The sequence below is a fragment of the Typopeltis vanoorti genome, chromosome 2 (assembly GCF_054136105.1).
Source record: "Typopeltis vanoorti isolate ZY-2024b chromosome 2, IOZ_Tvanoo_1.0, whole genome shotgun sequence".
NCBI lineage: Eukaryota > Metazoa > Arthropoda > Arachnida > Uropygi > Thelyphonidae > Typopeltis > Typopeltis vanoorti.
The window spans coordinates 185,804,789-185,825,581 of record NC_143550.1 but is presented as its reverse complement, the minus strand read 5'-3'; the positions used below and the strand labels follow the sequence as shown (position 1 = coordinate 185,825,581).

At 39.7% G+C, this 20,793-nt stretch overlaps 1 protein-coding gene across 1 annotated transcript; it reads left to right on the top strand.

Annotated features, from left to right (window-relative positions):
• The first annotated feature begins 596 nt into the window (after positions 1-596).
• Positions 597-953, top strand: LOC150109735 (SCAN domain-containing protein 3-like). Its single transcript, XM_090403158.1, has one exon. The coding sequence runs from the start codon at positions 597-599 to the stop codon at positions 951-953; it is 357 nt and encodes a 118-aa protein (XP_090259284.1).
• The last annotated feature ends 19,840 nt before the right edge of the window (positions 954-20,793 follow it).

Sequence of the window (20,793 nt, the reverse complement as noted above, 5' to 3'; positions counted from 1 at the left end):
GGGACTACTTGAAGTTTGGATTTATTCAAGAACCTGACAGTGAGCTGGATCCACGGCCACTTTGTGTCTTGTGTTCTGAGAGTTTATGCAATGATTCCATGAAACTTTCGAAACTCGCCAGGCACTTGCAGTCAAAACACTGAGATTTAGCTAAGAAGCCAGTTAAATATTTTCAAAGGATGCGTGAAAGTATGCAAAATCAAATAAGTTCATTAGCAAAAAAAAATTATGTTGAAGATACGTCCCTAGAAGGCTTCCAATTTGATAACACTTCATATCGCGAAAAGTAAAAAGCCGTATACGATTGGAGAAGAATTAATTAAGCCTTGATTGTTACAAGCCTGTGAAGAGATTTGGGCAAACAGGCTGTCCAGAGACTGAAAGTATTGCCTATGTCCGCTAACACTGTGAAACGCAGAATCGAAGACATTGCCGAAGATATTGAAAATCAAGAAATAGAAATGGTGAAAAATTCAACGTTTTATTGAATTCATCTCGACGAATCAACAGACATAACTAGAATGGCAGTTCTCCTTTGTTTTGTGAGGTTTGAGTGTCAAGGAGAGCTAAAGGAAGAACTCCACTGTTCGCTCAACATGCCGGGTAGAACAACGAGCTCTGTGATTTTCGATGCACTTAATGGTTATTTACTGAGAGAAGGTATTGAATGGAAGAAAGGTGTTGGGATATGCACAGATGGTGCCGCATGCATGCCCAGGCATCTTTCAGGAGTTATTACAAAAGTGAAAGATATTGGACACCCAGACATCTTGTTTACTCATTGTATTTTACATCGTGAGCAACTTGCGGCGAAAAAAATGTCTCCAGAACCAAACGAAGTACTGTCTGATGTATTTAAAATTGTAAATGATATCCGGCACAAAGCGCTCAATTCTCGAATATTTGAGGCACTTTGTGAAGAAATGGGCTCTCAATATACTCATCACCGCTGAGGTGAGATGGTCGTCGAGAGGCAGAATACTAGCCCGATTGTTTGACTTGCTCTAAGAAGTCAAGTTATTTTTCTAGCAACAAAATAAATCGAAATTGCTAGATCTCTTTGCCGACGATGATTGGCTAGCCAAGCTTGCATACCTGGCAGATATTTTTTCATTGTTAAACGATGTAAACACGTCCTTGAAAGGACAGCTTACGGACGTGTTCACACTGCGAGGGAAAATGGATTCATTTCAAAAGAAAATATTGCTGTCGCAATCGCGGTTGGCTGAAGAAGATCTGCAAAAGTTCCCGAATCTTGATTAGTATATGAAAGAAGAGGATGTCAACCGACAAGCAATAACCATTATTCGAGAGCACTTATGGTCGCTCACAGAATCTTTTGGCCGTTATTACCCAAAGGAAGAGGACCCTAGACATAGCAATATGCGGATAATGGATCCATTTCTGGCAAAAATTGAAGATAGCAATTTGAGCATGAAAGAAAAAGAAAACCTAATCGATCTATCATCCGACGGCAGTCTCAAAGCTAAATTGCACTCGTCCTCATCAAGACATTTTTGGCTCTCCGTAAAAAGTGAATACCCAGTGCTGAGTGAAAAAGCCATGAAAATCACACTAATAATTTTGTTATAATTAAACAAGTGCATTACATATTAATAAAATGCAACTTTTATGATCATTATTTTATACATGTCTGTACCTTTTTTAAAAACATTCATGTTAGTGGTCCGCAGAATTGAAAATTGTGAGTTTTAGTGGACCATGAGGTTCGAAAGATTGGCGACCGCTGCATTATACCATGTAATACTGCATTTTGAACACGTCTTTGACTCTCTTTCACCAGAATTTCACATTTTACTCCTTTATTGTATGTGACCCGCACATTCTAATTAAAAATTCTTGTCGAGGAATCTGAAGCCATAGTCAAAAACTAAGAATCTGAAACCATAGTCACTCCTTCACCAGTATAAATAAGAAATTATCCATATCGAGGAATATCTGCTCATTTTAAAGACGGATCACCCACTCCTCCACTGTAATATCAAATGTCATTTTGTCCTTTGTAAACAAAGGCGTCGTCCATTTCGGAAGACCACTCCCTCTATTATGTGGTATCATCGTGGAGCACAAAGGCGTTGCCCATCACATGACGTCACTTCCTTTCAGAACAAGAACTTTTATGGAAATCGCTGTAGATACAGAGAGAGAGATAATGAAGAGTGGGCGGATTGGGTGAACGTATCACCCCGACTTCGAAACTTTTCTTCGTGCAGAACTAACTAATCGTGTTTCTTGCGTGACTACCTCAGTCGGATTGTCATCAGATGTCACAACCCACTCATCGCGGGTCCAGCTGGTCTTTTTTACTTCTGATTTAAATAGGGTGTCCTCTCCCCACCTCTTCTTACCTTCATAAAACTATTTCTTGACGTTGATATAGATTTCCCTGAGGTACGCCCTTGGAATTATTCATTTAGGCTTTCATTGGCATCGTCTTTACACTGTGGAGAGGAAAATAATTTAGTTCGTTTTATTCCCATTAATTAATTACACTGAAATTGTTTTCAAAAAAGTGCAGTTAGGATAGACTTAGGCACAGTTTTCAGACTGGAAAGTTGGAGACGTAATCAAGAAGGGGAAACGCATAAAAATGTTTCTAAATCCCTTAAAGAGAGTTTATGACTGGAAATTATATTGAAACAATATTTTGGTAAACTTGAAAGAACGACATGACTATGAAACTATGCTAGAAACGATATTATCACATTATATAAGACCTCAAAACGACCAGCCACGAAAACAAGTCCAGACCAGTTCTATGGGGGATGATTTAATTACTTGGAAGTATCATGTGACCTAACTATAACCAACCACAGAGACTGATAAGGGGACGAATTTAATTACTTTTTGATAAGGGAGCAAATAAAACATCCATTAAAACTACGATAGAAACAATACTATCACGTGATATAAATGACACAGTCTGATGACCTCAAAACGTACATAATGTCATACAACTAACCTCAAAACGGGACCCCTGAATGGCTCAATTAAAACTTTGCCATCGGCATTTAGAAATACGCCACAAACGTATCTAACTACTTGCGTGTCTTCGGCATCTGGTTAGGCTGTTTTACTGAAACGGTAAAATTTTCCTGGAACAAAGATCTCACCAACTCCACCGCATGAGACCTTTTGAGTCGTATCCTGTTGAAAATTCCTGCTGAAATATTTCTTGCTTGATATGAATGCAGGTTATTCCATCTCGACTGTGTCTTATCTGGGGAAAACACTAAAGCAAGGCATCCTTCGCCTTTCTGAAAGACGTGGCTCAGTGGTGAAGAATATTAAAAGGGCTCTACAATGGAAGAGAGAGTTCACCGATTCCAGAAAGAGGAAGAGTTTCTTCCTATGGTTTTTCGCTCTGCAAAACCGTGAATTTGGAGAGAGAGCAAGTCACACCATTAATGTATTAACATCATGGCTATGAGTGTCATTTCAACTAATACTAATAGCAATTTAATCGCTAAACCAGTGCTTCCCAAACTTATGGATGTAGAAGCCCCTTTGCAAAAATTAAAATATTTCACGGTCCCCATCGGAAAAAAAATCGTAATACAGACAAATATTATCATAATATTTATTGTATTTATATTCAATACAAAACATACACAGCAAATATTACATTTTTAGCATCTTACATACACATTTGACATGGCGCACGGGTACACGACAACTGGGCGATAGCTAGGTGGGCGACGGTTAAGTCGGTGACTGTCATGTGGGCGAAAGAAACAAAGTTTTGCACGTTTAGCAGGCATACGATTTGGCTGATTTATTATTTTTTTTTGTAAATATTGCTAAAATATATATAAATATAAATATGGTTAAGACTTATGAGGTATGAGTTATTTCCACATAATTGAAAAAAATAAAAATAATCCAGACCTAACCGACCTAATCTGACCTAAGCTTACCTGCATGAATTTGCCTCTAATTTTCGATAAATTAAAAAAAAAATATATTTTTTCGAAGAAATGATGATTCGAAAAACTTAAAAGGCATAATTACACAATATTAAAATAAAGAAAACTTGCAGTTTTTTAATTCATTTATTGATATTCTTTTGTAATTAACATACATAGTTACATGTGTTACATTAAAACAAAAAAGTATATGAAGTTCAAAACAAAATTTTTATTTTAAATTTATTAATTCGTGTTAGAGCAATACCACGTAAATATTCTCCCTTTCGTAATTTATAATCTCATATTTTCCCTATCGTAATTTATAACTTTTTTCAAAATTCTTTGGTTAGCTTCATCTACGTTTGTGCTGATGTCAAAAACCTGCTACTGCTCTTTCATAATCCACATCATATGTTTTTTGAATTTTTTGTAGTCCATTTATTTCTTCCATCTATCGCTTCTATTTATTGTTCTTTGGTACACAGACTAAACGTTTGAAGGAAAAATCGGTGGAGCACTGGTTCTATTATTCCTTAGACGACCTATGTATGTGTTCGTAAACATTCTAAAATTGGTTCAAATTCATTGGATAAATGATTCTCACTTTCAGAAATAGCGTAAATAATATCTTGTTCTGGAACGAAAGCAAGTGAAGTGATCATTTTTAAATTTAAGGCGAATTGCGCATCAGAATATATCTGGTTAAAAGTTTGCATGAAGCAAAATGCTTGCGAAGATTTTGTACGAGACGAAAAAAAGCAACCATTTATGTTAGCGTGTGGAAATACTATACGTAAAGCTTGATGAATGGCAATTTCAAAATCAACATTCATATTTTCGGGATCTAGTAATGACCACATTTCATGTATCATATAAAATAATTTTGTGTATGTTTCGAGAGTTTTATTAAGTAGTAAACAACACAAAACAGGGAAAACAGGACCTCCATCCTTCTAGCCAAAATATAGCCAAAATAACAAACATTTGAGCAAAAAGAGAGGGGGAGAAAGTAAAAATGTGCCATTCACACTCATGCTTTGGCTCCACATTGCATGACTTTCACGACCAAAAATTAATATTCTCATTATGATATAAACGAAAATATTTATTAATCAGCTGGCTCATTTTTCGTATGGGAAATTTCAATATAACTTTTATACAGTTTTGTAATTTTACACAATAAAAATAAACTTAATTATAAGCGAGATTTTTAAATTTTTATGTTTATACCGTTCCTTTAACTCGTTTCGCAAAAAAAATATTATTTAAATTTACCGGTTAGTAGATCGATAGAATAGCATTGCATATTTGATCTATTATTTTGTCGTTCAGATGTCCGTCGCCCAGTTGACCATCGCCCATTCACGGTCGCCCACTTGACCGTGTGCCTGATACTTGGTTCACAGATCTTATAATTTGAAATATCATTTTTATATATGTTACCACACCATATTTGGAATGGTTTATACTATTAATCACGTTATATCCATGTATTTTCCCTCTCGTTAGTAGATCTAGATCGTCCTTAGTATGAGTTTCCTGTATTACGACTACAACTATTTAGTGGTAGTTCAGGATCTTAATAAGAACTTCGCATTTAGCCCTACTTATGCCTTCTATATTTAATTATTTTCTAATATTCTACAGAGTGGTAAATTACCAGCAGAATTTAAAAAATCAAAGATAATAGCCATCCCGAAACCTGGAAATCCCGCGAATAAACCTATAGCACTGCTCAGTGTCTGTCTTATTACTGGAAAGACTTATTCACAATAGAATTAGTCCTATTATTATTGACACTCTCCCTCATATTAACAGGCTGGTTTCAGGATCGGGCGCAACTGTGAAGATCAAGTTTTGGCTCTAAGGACTCATATAGAATCTGGTTTCAAAAAATGCCTCAAAACTGGTGCAGTCTTTACAGATTTGACGACTGCATATGATACCGTATGGAGGAACGGCATGATCTACAAGCTCCTTAAATTACTGAAATGTAAAAATATGAACCATCCGATCAATACTATTCTATCTAATAGAATAATACAATTCATACATCATCTAGAACAATAGTTCTAGATGATGATATGCTATACAAGCCAAGAACACTTAACAATGGACTCCCAGAAGGGTCAGTTCTGACCTTTCTTTTCAATTTGTATATTTCTGACCTTCCAAGGACAACATCTAGAAAATTCGCATATGCTGACGATTTCTGCACCACATTCCAACGCCAGAACTTCTGTACTATAGAGCACGTACTAACTAGTGACCCAGAGGAGCTAAACCGCTTCTTTGAGAAGTAGCGTCTTATTCCCAGTACTACCAAGACTGAAACGTGCTTTTACATTTGAACAATAGCATGGCAAGAGACATCTTAAGAGTGTAACTAAATGGGAATATACTACAATATTCCCATTTAGTGACAATTTTAATCCAAAGTTTAATAAGGATTCTGTCCAGTTTAACCCTGGACAGAATCCTCTCCTTTAATAGACATCTCTCCAATATTGCTGCCAAACTCAGAACCAGAAATAACATACTGCATAAACTTGCCTGAACAACCTGGGGGGCTTGTGCTCCCACATAAAGGACATCTGCTCTGGGCCTCGTCCACTCAACTGCTGAATACTTCTCAGCTGTCTCGCTGAACAGTTCACACGTTAAATTAGTTGACACTGTGTTGAATCAGACAATTCGTATCATTTCTGGAACAATAAAGACTACTCCATCATATTGGCTACCACTTCTGAGCCACATACGCCGCAACTATGACGCCAAGACAACCTGATTCGCGAATATAACAAATTTGCCGGAACCCACTGCTTCCTATACACTCTGATATTGACAGCTTCACATCTTAGAAGCTTAAGTCAAAACACCCACTTATTATAACTGCACAACGACTTGTCACTGAGGGCTATGATACAACAATAGCCTGGCAGACGGAATGGGCTGTCAACGTCCTGGGAATCTGCCAGACCGTCTTTAACCCAAACAGCCTTCATTAGTGTTCGACCTACCTCGAAAAATATGGACCTCCCTAAATAAGGTTCGCACCAACCATGGTAGGTGCGGAACTTCCTTATTTACTTGGGGAATAAGACCAAACTCATCTTGTGATAGTGGTGAGGATAACCAAATTATACAACATATCACATTTGACTGTCATCACGGAGCCTTCGTAGGACCAGTAACTGACTTCATAACAGTTTCTACTGATGCTGTTGGCTGGTTGTCGAACTTAGACATTGAATGTTAATTGTATGCTTATTTGTACATTTTTATATGTATATATGACTACAGAGTCACTTCACGCTATTGTATTATTTTATACATTTTGTTGTCTTTGTGTGTGTGTGTGTGTGTGTGTGGGTGGGTGGGTGGGTGGGTGGGTGGGTGGGTGGATGGGTGGGTGTGGGTGTGGGTGTGGGTGGGTGGGTGGGTGGGGGGTGGGGGGTGGGGGGGTGCGTGCGTGCGTGCGCGCGGAGAACCATATTCCCGGTTCTCAGGTCTCTTTGGTAGGTGTATGTCGATTATTTGAGGGACTGGGTCCGTGAGTCCTACTAGGAGAGTGCGGTGCCATCTGCCGCTGTAGACTATTTAGCGTTATCCAGGGTGCACCACGTGGAGGCAGTCTACGTTACACCCCATGTTAGGTCAGTGAAAACGACTAATACTATTCTGATTTTATTCAATGCAGCGTTTGTTAAGTCTGAGAAATCTTCCAGGAGTGTTGCTGTTCCTTTATTTTTTTGAAAGCCATATTATGTTTTGGGAATGATTTGGAATTTTTCAATGTATGTATGTGGAGAGTTTGCAATACACAATGCGCTTTATGATTTGGTTGATTACAGACAATGTGGCGATATGTCTGTAATGAGTTATAATGTTTCTATATTTTTATAATATAATAATAATAATAAACTTAGAGCACGCATGTTAAAAAAAACGCTTTGTATGGTCTGTACTGCTGCGAGGTGCAGAAACTTGGACCTTGAAGACATCAATAAAAAGACTTGAAGCCTTTGAGATGTGGTTATACAGACGAATGTTAAAAATCCCATGGACAGCAAAAACGTCCAATCAGGAAATACTGGAACAAATGGGGAAATCACGTGAACTTTTAGATACCATAGAAAGACGAAAAACTGCATATTTTGGTCACCTACTTCGTAATGAAAAATTTAAGATATTTCAATTAATTATAAAAAAAAGAAAAGAAATGGATGAAGAGGATAAAGATGACGAAGAAAATTGTGACTAGCAGACATCAGACAGTGGACTAGCATGACCTCTGAGCGACTTCAGAGTAGCTGAGAATAGCTCAACTTTTTCCAAGGTGGTCGCCAACCTCCGATAGGAGATGGCACTCAAAGAAGAAGAAGAATCGTAAAGATCCTTTAAATGTAAGAAACCTTTTTAGAAAATAATTGTGGAGTATGAAAGTGCAGTCACTTAATCTCACTGACCCAACTCTTGCTCATATATTTATCCCTCCTTCTCCTGAAAAATCATCAGAATGGATCAAATATTTCAAAATTCAACTTCAATTATATCTTGACTCGATGGAGAATAAAATTTACTTTTTTTATAACAATCAACACTTCAGAACTCAGAACAGTAATAACGTTGAATCATCTCTCTGTCTATCGACTACCTTGTGTTAGCGAAGTTTATGTGGAACGAGCTTCACGACCGGATCACAATCCCTTTCAGAAATCTTTTGAACTTCTTCAAATCACTTCAAGGGGCACAAGAGGTTATTGCAAAGATAATATACTGAACTGATGGCCCCATCAGTTTCATAGTCAGGACACGAGCATCGATTCTGATTTATTTGGTCGCTGGTTTGTAAATGAAGGTGTTCTCTTTGCCAATTTCTGTAATTCTTTCGCTCCAATCAATGTAAACCTTGTGGTACGATTAATGAATTTTATAAATAAGAGGATATTTCAGAAACGGAAAGGAATGCATTTCATACATATGCTCTCGGAAATGTAAATCTAAGACTGACTCATCTAATAGCTGTGAAGAATCCATTGAATGCAATCATCAGATTTCGTTCGCCAGCAGATATTTATTCCAATACAATCCTAATGTGGGGGTGGGGGGGGGGGGGGGTGGGGGGGGGGGGGGGTGGGGGGGGGGGGGGGTGGGGGGGGGGGGGGGTGGGGGGGGGGGGGGGTGGGGGGGGGGGGGGGTGGGGGGGGGGGGGGGTGGGGGGGGGGGGGGGTGGGGGGGGGGGGGGGTGGGGGGGGGGGGGGGTGGGGGGGGGGGGGGGTGGGGGGGGGGGGGGGTGGGGGGGGGGGGGGGTGGGGGGGGGGGGGGGTGGGGGGGGGGGGGGGTGGGGGGGGGGGGGGGTGGGGGGGGGGGGGGGTGGGGGGGGGGGGGGGTGGGGGGGGGGGGGGGTGGGGGGGGGGGGGGGTGGGGGGGGGGGGGGGTGGGGGGGGGGGGGGGTGGGGGGGGGGGGGGGTGGGGGGGGGGGGGGGTGGGGGGGGGGGGGGGTGGGGGGGGGGGGGGGTGGGGGGGGGGGGGGGTGGGGGGGGGGGGGGGTGGGGGGGGGGGGGGGTGGGGGGGGGGGGGGGTGGGGGGGGGGGGGAAACACAAAATATTTAAGGTGAAACACTTATGCCACTACACAGTAATGTTAAAACATTAATACATCCCAACGTATAGAGTAACCAGAACAACAAACTGCATAACATATAAATATAACAATCACTACGGCAAAGCCACCCGAAACTGCTATGTACCTGACATGATAAGCAAACTGCCGTTCGAAAACAGAAACCTAGGAAGATACAGAGAGCTGAAACAGGCACTATATAAATATTATAGCGAGAATGAAAATTAGAGCAATTCCTGTTTCTCTCCCCCCCACACACACACGCACACACATACAAACCTATGACAAACCCCCTCTCAAAAACCATCACTACAAGAACACAAAGAAACAAACACGCCATGTCTAAATCCACCCCTATCTGCACAAAAAAAAAAAAAAAAAAAAGTTAAACTGTAATAGCAGTCGAAGTCTTAGAAGAACGTACCAACAAACAGTAAAATCAACACCTGGCTTGTGACCAGTATAGGAACATAACCAAGAAACCACCATCATCTATTGTCTTCCTCAGATAAGCTCTGCTAAGCTTCGAGGAAGAAAACTATTAGCTTGCAAGTATCTGTTATCCACAATTGTAATGTGTTATTAATATTATATATATATATATAATTATTACAGCATCTATATATGCAATTTATCTGACACGTAAAAAAAAACAAATAAATAAAATAAATAAATAATTATTATTATTATGTATATTCTATATTCAAAACTTCTGTTTAATCTTTATTGTAAATATTAGAAGAACATGTATTGTAAATATACAGAGGCAAAAAGTATTTTTAAAAATTTTAATTGAAATCCAATGTAGAAAATGTAGCACTTTGTGCTGAATTCTGTAAAACTAAGTTGCAATGTCACGCAAGATGTTTATTGTACGTGTAAATATTTTAACAGATCAATAAAAAGACAAAGAAATTTTACATTATGTAGTAAACCGAAAATATAATGTGAAATAGTCTAAATGTAAATAGCCATATGATAATGATGACACTTTGTCAAATAAGAAAAGGAAAAAAAAAAAAAATATATATATATATATACACACACACACACACACACACATACAGAAGTGCAAAACGCATTTCAGAATTTTGGTTGATTAGAAATTAGTTAAGAAGTAGTAAAATTTAATTTATTTTAGGATTAACTAAAGAGTTCGATAACTAAAAAGGCTTCAGTTATCGGAAGGAAACTTGTAATACAGTTCTCTGGTCGGGTTGGTTGATATCTCATTATTGACTCACGGCTTGACTCTCCAAAGTGTTTTTAATGAATATCTAGGACTTGAGGTTATTCAGCGAAGTGCACTTGTGGATTCTATCGTGATACTTATGAAAATCGGTTGGCTTCTTTTAATCTGATGAAATTTTCTAACAAACGTTAGAGTGAAGACATAACTGAACATTTTAAGGTAACTCAAAGCATCTACAAGATAAGTAGGAGTTTGGTGCTCTTGAATGCCTCGGGCTCTACTAGAGGGTATATTAGGAACATAGCGAAGAAAAGAAGTGAGTTAGAATAAAGATATGATATTCACTTTTATTGCTTTGAATATACGTGAAATGATCTTCATCAACAAATTATGGAAGCTGTGAATTTATGCAAATGTGAGAAAGCACTAGACAGTTATTGTGGCTTGAGGGTAGTGATCATCTAATTTCGCACTGTTGCGTATGCTAGTGTTGTTATATTTGTGTATAAACTCGTATGTAGAAAAGAATACCAAAATAAAGAAAACTCAAGCTATGAGTGAATATACGCAAGTCACCCTACATACATATGAGCAGTGATTACCGAATACATGTCAGCGTATAAGATAATTGAAGTTTAAAAAAAAAAATTGCTGAAACAGGGTTCATCTCCTGGTACAAAATCATTGGAACTTGGTGAAGGCAAGCAGCGTTAAGCGATCATCTAGTTCGTGCGCTAATGTACTGCATAGCGGTGTTATGTCCGACGCATGTGCTGGGTGCTAATACGCTTTTGGCTTGTTAATATGCTGATAGATTAGCTTATTAATAAATCATTCGTATATAAATATTTGAATTTTATACAATTTATTCATTAAGGCAAGCATTCGGTTTTTTTTTTTCATTTAGAAACCTTTGCTAATGTTTTAAAACATGCGAAACTGAAACGTGGTAATGAATACGTGACAAACAATTTTACTGATTGTCTCACATCGGGAGACGTCGTTCATGCATTTCACTAAAGAAAGAACCGGAGTGATTGCTGCGCCTACATTGTATTAATGTAAAAGCAAGGTGTAAGAAGATGTCGGCAGTAAGTGCAACATTTGCGGTCGTATTGCACGGCGAGTAGAGCAAAATGCACATTTGAAATTATATATATAGATATAGATATATATATAGATTTTTTTAGGGGGGGTCGTCTTATTCACCTTGCACACCGGCATATACGGTATTTGTTATATGGTTGCACTACTATTTCTTCTTCCTATTCTTTTTTTTTTTAATTCAAGAGTATTAAATTAGTCGAGTGAGTTCTGAAGAATTGAGGTTGGATCATTTTCCTCCGGGTACTCTGATTTCAACCTGAAAACATAAAATCGACCTGGAATATAGTTACGTGTACTGTTGGGGGAATTTGGATAATTCGGAGAGTTCATTCACACTGTTGTAGCTACACTAAATCGAAATCAGTCACCTGCTGGAGAACCCCTTTAAACAAAACTTAAACCAACTTCCGCCCACACTAAGCTTAATTTCACTGCTGCGATTTCCATCGCATAAACTCCACTTCGCTGTTTGCTATTCATGAAGGAGAATTTCCCACTGCATTCTTCGCTTTTTTTTTGCTCTCGCTAGATGCCGTTGGCTCCATTCAAAGACATCTCTGGAGCATTCCCAGAGTCGAGGATGTTTTTATTTGGGCTTCACTTAAACGTTCTCGTTTGCATTTAGAAAGGCGATCAATGCAAACGAGATTACGGCAGAATTCTTTTCCCACGAGCAGAAGCAACTATTAAACGGGATTCCTCCTCCCCCACTCCCCTGTAAAATAAGGTGAAGCGATGCAAATTGCTCTAAAAGCACCACCGGTTTGTTGGAGAAATATTTGTTCCCGTCCCTCCCTGCACCAGGGTAACTAGACGTTATTGTTGCTTTCATCACCATCTGTTTGCTTCTGGCATCCCCTTTCCCAATCCCACTTGAATCCATATCAAAGGTCGGTAAATTCTAATTTGTTGTAATTTAGCCCAGGAGATGGCGCTGTTGAAATCTTTCACAAATGCTAATACTGTATATTTTGTTTACTGATAAGGCTAAAACGGATCAATAAATTGGCTTACTTTTATTTCTTTCCCCACCGACTACTTTGAAATACAAAACCATCTTGTTGTCCATAGCCGTCTGATTTTTCACTCCTCGGTACAAAACGTCTTCCGTGGAGATGACACGGATCACAGTGTGCTTCTTGAGAATCTGAAAGGTCGAAGAAAGAAAGAAAGAAAGAATCAAGAAAACTAAAACAAAGGAATGAACTATCGAATTATAATCGAAGAAATTACATTAACAGTGTGAGCGCCATTTCGGTGAGTTTTTGATCGTAAAAAATAATCGTTTTTCCGGTTGATCAGGTCACAAAGAAAAGCCACCGAGGTCTTTGGCTTTTCAGAAAGAAAGTCATTTTCTCATAATGGACTGAATTCGTTGAGCCAGAGATGGAATACCACAACGAAAATCGGAATTTCGTTTTTTCGCGTTTCTGGAGAGCATTTGCTCCTGTGGAGCGGCAATCAGATGGTACTGGGGATAAACAAAATCCCGATTAAATGGATGGAGAAGGAGAAGTCCGATGGAAAGTTGGCAGGCAATTAAGGTAATTGACTATCGACAAAAGAAGTAACCAGTGATTAAGAAAACCCACGTGCTTTTGTAATGAGACGTTCGAATCAGGAAGCACTTAAGGTTCAGTGAGGACAGTCCAGTTAAAAAAACATTTTACGAAAGGCCGTCGGATAACAGCGAGATTGGATTTCACGTAATGAAAGGCACAAAGCTTCAAAGGTAAGACGGCCGCTTTCATTTGGTGAACTATGCAGGAAGGAAACATTACCGAATGCTGAGGTCACTTCACGAATCCAATAACACGACAGTTGACCACTGCGCAACAGAGAGTGAAGGTTGCTATGACAACTTCAATAATAAGCGACTCTTGCGCAGAAGGCGTTCGACGACTGTTACAACAATAAAACTGCTCTCGAAAGAAAAAGAAGTTGTCTTGATTGTGCGAGAGTAAACCACTGTTACCATGGTGACACCTGAATGATAAATAAAGCTTGTCGGATGAAAGCGAAGCATCCAGTTCGTTTCATTGAACATCCAGTTTTGCGCCGTAGAGATTAGGAAGGCGCTAAATCTCCACGCGTAACAGAACTGGTTAGAGATGCCTCGTAATCTCCGCAACAGACGAATCATCGTAGATTTTAACGACCAAGTTCTTCCGACGTCTGTTGGGATGAGTCAGAAGTTCAATAATGGCGGGGTCGTTAATGGAAAACCGCACTTGAGATACGGCCAGATATCGACTCCCGTCATCAGCATATTACTTTCCAGTTAAGATGACGAATCTCGTGTTGGTACTCGAAGTAATCGAATTGACTTTCCCCATTTGGAACTGTCGACAGCATTAAGACGGAACTTAAAACACTCGTCTCAGGGGAAACGTCTATACGATTTAAAGTGGCTTGGAAAAGTGAATAACCATTTATTTCCTTTTCTTTCAAATGAAGTTTTCTGTGTAAAATTCCCATGACGGCTGCGGCTGTTCAGCCATTCAAAAGCTCATCCTGATTATCATCTTCTATTTACATTGACGCACCCGTTTCGTATTCATTCTCAAAGTACATTTCGAGAGATCTTCAGTCCATTCTACACACCTATTTGATCGAATATCATGAAAATTAACAGAAGGGGCACTTACATCGTGAATGGCTGTACGATTCTTCGGTAGCATCTCAAGATTCTCGCCATAAACAGATACCATGGCTTCGTTAGATGGAGCAAAAACCGTTTTGTCCTTAACGCTGTCCAGTTCGGCGAAGTAATCGCTGTACTTTTCGGCCAGTTTGTAAAACTCCCTGCAAGAGAGAAATTATAAAATTATTTTTGTAAAGTGAATCGCGGCATTTTGAAAGCAAATTAATAAAGCAGATTTAAGATTACGAAACTAAAATCCGAACCGATTAAACTGAAATTCGTTTTAAGGAGAAAATTCTCTTCTGCGTCAGAGGAAGGGGGGATATTCGTACAGCGATCCAATTAACGGAACGACGAATGTGGGCACACAATGCGCTCACAGTTTCCACACAGTTTCCCTGAATGCGACATTTGATTCACGGAGACATAATTCAAGTCTTCGGCTCGACGATGGCCCGTCTTATCAGAATGTCTCAGTTGTGCACAAATTTCCTGGTGGGGCCATTAATCACGCGAAATTTGCTAACAGCGAATGATCGATTGGCTGTCTCGAGGTAAGCGAATAAACAATACATTGAGGACGTAGAACAATCGGGATTATCTGGCGTGCCTTATTGATCAATATTGCGAAGAAAAAAGTAAGAAAAATAATCAAGAAACAGAACAAAACAATCATGGTACTGCTGCTTCAAAGCAACACAGTGCACGACGCATTAACTTGAATGAAGAACACGCCTTCTACATAAGCCCAGTTACGAATGGCTAAAAAGTAAATCGCGATACGAAGCTAAAATGAATCAAGTTTGGAAGCCTGCAACTTAACTGACTTTTAGAGAAAATGCAGCTAAGAAATAAGTAAGTGCTGTGCTTAGAAGTGAATCCAATTAACCGATTTAGAAACGAAAAGAAACAGTTTTGTATTCTCCACAACTCAATCTACATTTCTTGACTCTCTCGCGTTAAGAAGCAACCGTGGCTACGTGCTGAGAGTTTACTTGTTTTGCGGAATATAAACCGGAGTGTCCAGGAAGATGAACTCTGCCCACTGCATGAGGCCACCCAAGTCACCTTCTGCTGAAAAGCTATTTTATAAATCGCCGATCGTGCTCCGATTTCAATGGAAAAGGTCACAAATATACGAACTCGAGCGTCGATGTCCAACTCTTAAGAGCAAACGAGAGATATCGATCGTGTAAGGCACAGCATTGTGCATGAATATCAAAAACACTTTAATGATTGAGGCTACTTTTTCCAGCGATCTCCTCATACGGTTCATACTCGTGAATGATTCGGACGAAAGAGACTCGCTTGTTATGGCAACGGAGCTTTGTTAGTTCCTTCTTTCAAGCGTGTATCAGAGTTGGAAGGGAAGACGGAGTTTGCTTCTTCATCATGGAACTCATGAAGGAGGAAGCTGAAAAGAAATGCGATCTTTCTCCTCGCAAAAATTGGTTTAATCGGACTAAGATGTCAAATCTATTCTGGGATTTTACTGATCTAATGCTAATCCAATCCTATGTTTTACCCTTCATGAAACAGCCTCAACATTCTCTCTCTCTCTCTCTCTCTGTATGGAACTGTTTCTTTGCAGCAGTGGTGATATAGGTTTACGATTAGATGCTCAAAGTTACATCGCAACGAAGCTTCGTTAGGGAATTAAACCCGCAGCAGCAGAACTCTTTGCTTGGCTTGAAATTAAACGCCGAAGTTTGCGGAGAACAGGAAATACGAGGTGCTTCATATCTGATAACATTCATCACCGTCGAACCTCACTGCTTGAGAATTATACAGATTAATTTATTCGATATTAATTTTCAACCACCCTGTCTTTCTGGCTTGCTTAAGCCAGAGGGAATGCCTTGTTGTCCTCTGATTTGCGGTTCTCCGGGCAGGACATCCATCATTCTATTTTAACGAACTGCTGCAATTCTCGACCTGCTCATTCGGACATCGTACGTAAGAGTGAGTGAGACAGGGTTGCTATGGGAACCGATACTACCTTTCAAGCGTTGCAACCGGAACGAGGGGGTTATGTTCGCAGAGGTAACATTTAAATCGGATCCACCTTAAACGGGTGCACCGTACAAAGGTTCTGCAGCATAAGGCCGAAAAGAATGACCTCGCTGTACAGAACACAAGCATTTCTCTGTTTGTGGCTGAAGGCCTTTTGTGACAAATCTGCTCACGGACGGAGGAGCGCTCAATAGAAGCTGACATCCTTCACAATCGCCAGGTGGAAAATAGAAGCGAATCAGACAGGAGATTGGATGTCATCGTGATAAATGGAGAGCCTGGCTTATCTGCGGGCTGCCGACTTCGGAGTGGATGCGACATCCTGTGGAAGCCGCGACAGCCTTTGTAACAAGTGTCGGATGGATGGATGGTGACTACTGCGAATACTTGTTAGTATCACACGGGTGGCAGAGCCTTTCATTCGTTTACTACGGCGGTGTTAAGGAAATAAACCTTGCCGTGACAGAAAATCATAGGGGAGAGGTGGGGAGAGGCAATGCGAAAGTCCCCTTAAATGAACTCCCATTCTAATGCTAATTGATTCGGAATGCATAAATGGAGTTTGTACTCACGAGTAGACCTGCCTTCTCTTGATCCAGGAAGCCTCGGATGGTCCTGTCAATCACCATCTGGGGAGATTTGATGAGGTGCACCACTCCATTACTGACGAGGATGTTGAGTATGATGATCTCCGATCTTATCACACTCCCTTGCGGTGACGATGAATTGTGATGATGTTGCACTGAGCTTATACTACGAGAAAAAGAAAATCAAAACAAAACTCATGTAATGTGAATATCGCTTCCCAAAACATGTGCCTAAGAATAGTAAAAAAAAACATGGATAATTAAATACTCAGTTAATTTAATTATAAAAAAGGAAACGCTTATAAGAAATATAAAAAGAATCTCAGAAATGTTGAGATTGAAAGAGAATATAGATCATTTAACAAGCTTGTGAAGACGAATTTCAACGGGAATATTCTTCCATACTGAATTCGTAAACTGCATCAACGATCCAAGAAAACAATAGACACGCTTGGATTAATTTTTGGGCAATCAGCGTAAGCAGAAAATATTCCCCACTCACTAATCTGAAAACTACAGTAAGCGAATGAACACATTCCACAGGCAGCGGAGAATGTGTTCATTTCGTTTACTGTACACATTTTGCAATGGCTGTATGGCAGAACACTATCAGATGGATCGCTCTCAGACTTTAACAGCCAGCTGTAAAAGAAGTGTACACTCTTTCCTGTCAGGAATTTCCGAAAAAGACCTACGACTAATCATAAGCAGACTAAACACCAACCGCTGTACGATATGAATAAATAACTAAAAATTATACAAAGTTTTACAAAATACGAGCAAAGATATTTCCTTCATGTAATAAGGTTAAGTAACGGTGTTAATGATGGAAATGCTCATTATTATGGAAATGGTTACGAAGAGAGAGTGAGAGAGAGAGAGAGTAAGAACGATTCTGTGTTCCTCCGGTTCGGACCTATCAACCATGTTTAAAGATGTTTGCATAAGTAAGACATAAAAGAGCAGAGATCTGCAGGTTGTTAAACTGTGTAACGCATACCATAGACATTGTTTGCACACGAATGCTAGAAGTATCAGTAAGAAAGGAGTAGAATTTGTTCCCTGGTTAATATATTAGGATCGTAGGAATTAGCGGAATGTAACCATCAGAAGCAGAAATACTAACAGTATCGAGAGCACAGGGAACTGTATTTTTAGGAAGGATAGAGAGAATAAGAAAGGGGGGGGGACGTGCTGCTGATGATATCGGATGATTTGAATCCAGTCAGAGTTGACACCTATGATTGTAGTTCTACTATTACTAACAGTATTTCATGCAGCAATGAGTTTGAAGCCATCTGGTGCGAGGTGGATTCTAACCAGATCAAACACATAGTGGGGGTGTTGTTACAGACCTTGGTTGTAAGTTTTGATTGGTTGCTAGTGATGTGAATTGCACCACCAAATAGAAAAATGAGATCGAAAAGAGAAATCATAATCAGAGACTTTAATTATCCAAACATTCATTGGCTAGCTATGAAATCGCATGAGAACAATTAAAATGCATTAAATGCTGTCGCGAGACAACTTTCTCAAGCAGCATGTGACAGAAGGAACTCGAGGTCAAAGAGTTTTAGATTTGATTAGTGTCAAAGGGCGTTTCAGTTAAAGACGTAACTATTCTGCCTCCAGTTGGTGACAGTGATCATGCGGTACTCACTTGGGAAGTGATTAAGTTTATGAATTTTCCAATCAGAAAAGGCTACATGCTGAACCATAAAACAGGAAATTATGACCACTGAGGAGCATGCTAGGTTCTGCTACATGGAAAAGCAGTAGTTGGATCGGAAGGATATCGAGCGCGTGAGAATTGTTCAAAAATACATAAATGATGCCATATCAGAATGTGTACATTGAGTTCGAAGAAAAAAGTAGGAGTGAAATGGATGTGTAATATAATTCATTTTGGAAAAGTTGGTTAGTGTTTGTATTCAGAAATGGATTGACAGATCATCTATATTTTGCAACGAACAGCATGGGTTTACCAAAAAGGGAAGGTCATGTTCTAGCAACTTGCTCACATTCTATAATAATGTTACCACTGAGCTAGACAAATGGAATGGAACCCCATGATGCTTGTGGATTTTGCTATGGCTTCCTACAGAATACAGCATGGAAGGTCGTTGCATAAATTGGAAGTTGAGAAGTTTAATAAATATTTTTTGCGTCCCTGACGGGATTCGAACTCACCACTTGACAACGAAAGGGCATCATTCATACTGCCCGAGCTATGGAGACTTGTTGGGAAAGATAATGTGACACGTGCTGGCTGGCGACCTCGAAATGAAGTCTGTCCAGCTTACAACGGAAATTTTCGTTCCCACAAGTGATATCTTCAAGGAAATAAGAATGTCTCTATTTATCTAACTATAAAGTTGATTGTTGGAGAGGTAGGAAATTCAAGCTCATATCTGAATATTAGAGAATAAAATGAATCCTCGTGGTATTCTAAACCACAATATGGAGACAACAGAAGAAAATACTGCTTCGGCCTCTCTGTATAATTTAGGCAGGATGGTTGGTCTTAACAAAGTGTGGCCACCTCTTAAGATCAGTCTAATTCTATCATTCTGCAATTTTTTGGTTTTCACAGAACTGTTGACGATAAGCGAAAACTGAGTTTATTCGCATTGCAACCGCCATCTAATGAGGAGACCGGCTGTGCGAGCGAATTACATCATCTTCGCACTTCATCCAAGAGGCGGTGGGGTTAAGTAGATGAATTTCAACGCCTGGTTTGAATTCACCAAACCCTGCTTAGTGCAGAGCCCAGTGGCTTAAAAATTTGTAGCTAGAACAGGGTGGGTTCCAAATTATGTAAACCTTTCCCACTCGTACTAATTTATATAGGTTTACAGCCTTCGGTGGATAGAATTCCCCAAAATAGTTATAGAACTGTCTTCTAGGAAGATAAGATTGCCTCTTTTGGTGAATGTTTAGGAGGGGGGATTAAAACTGTGAGTTGCGGATTACTTTTCTAACAAGTAAGACACTGCCATTCAGAAGGGTAGCAATGAGTTTGCCAATGCGTGACAATCTTCTTTAAAAAAAATAAAGCTATCTGTATGTGTTTTCTTAGCTTTTAAGTGACGTTCAGTTGATTTCCACTGGGAGCACCGCTGCGTTCTCGCCTACGGGAACTAATAGAAGGGAAACTCAACAACTTTGTGTTTAAATATTTTTCGTTCTCGCACGCGCTCCGAAGCGAATTAAAATTGCACGTGAATTTCAGGGAAGCAAGGAGAGAGCTCTTCGAAAGCGGGAATACAAAGACTGACGTCGTGCACATGAATGCAGTTTCTCATTTGAATTGCAGGCTTTTTAGAATCTGAAAACGTAGGGAAAAAGAAAACATTTAAAAAAAACGATGCCCGTGGATTCCCAGATGGATAATTAACAATGTACAAAGAACAGACAGGTACTTCATTGTGACGTCATTAATAATTTCCTCTTCCTGCAAGAAGGTTCTTTTAATTACCGTGCCAAGAAAGAAGGTCGAGTCGAAGGAATCTCATCAGCAATTCTTCTTTTGGGACTCATCCGCAGATAAAGGGAGAACGCACGGAATGCGTAGGTGTCAGGAGAGATTAGGTTTACTTAAGTAGCCAACTAATTTGTTGCTTCTGTTGTCAGCTTTCCCGCAAATTGAATTTCAGATTAGACGGCGTTTCTTTGGGGCGCCACCAAATGAACTA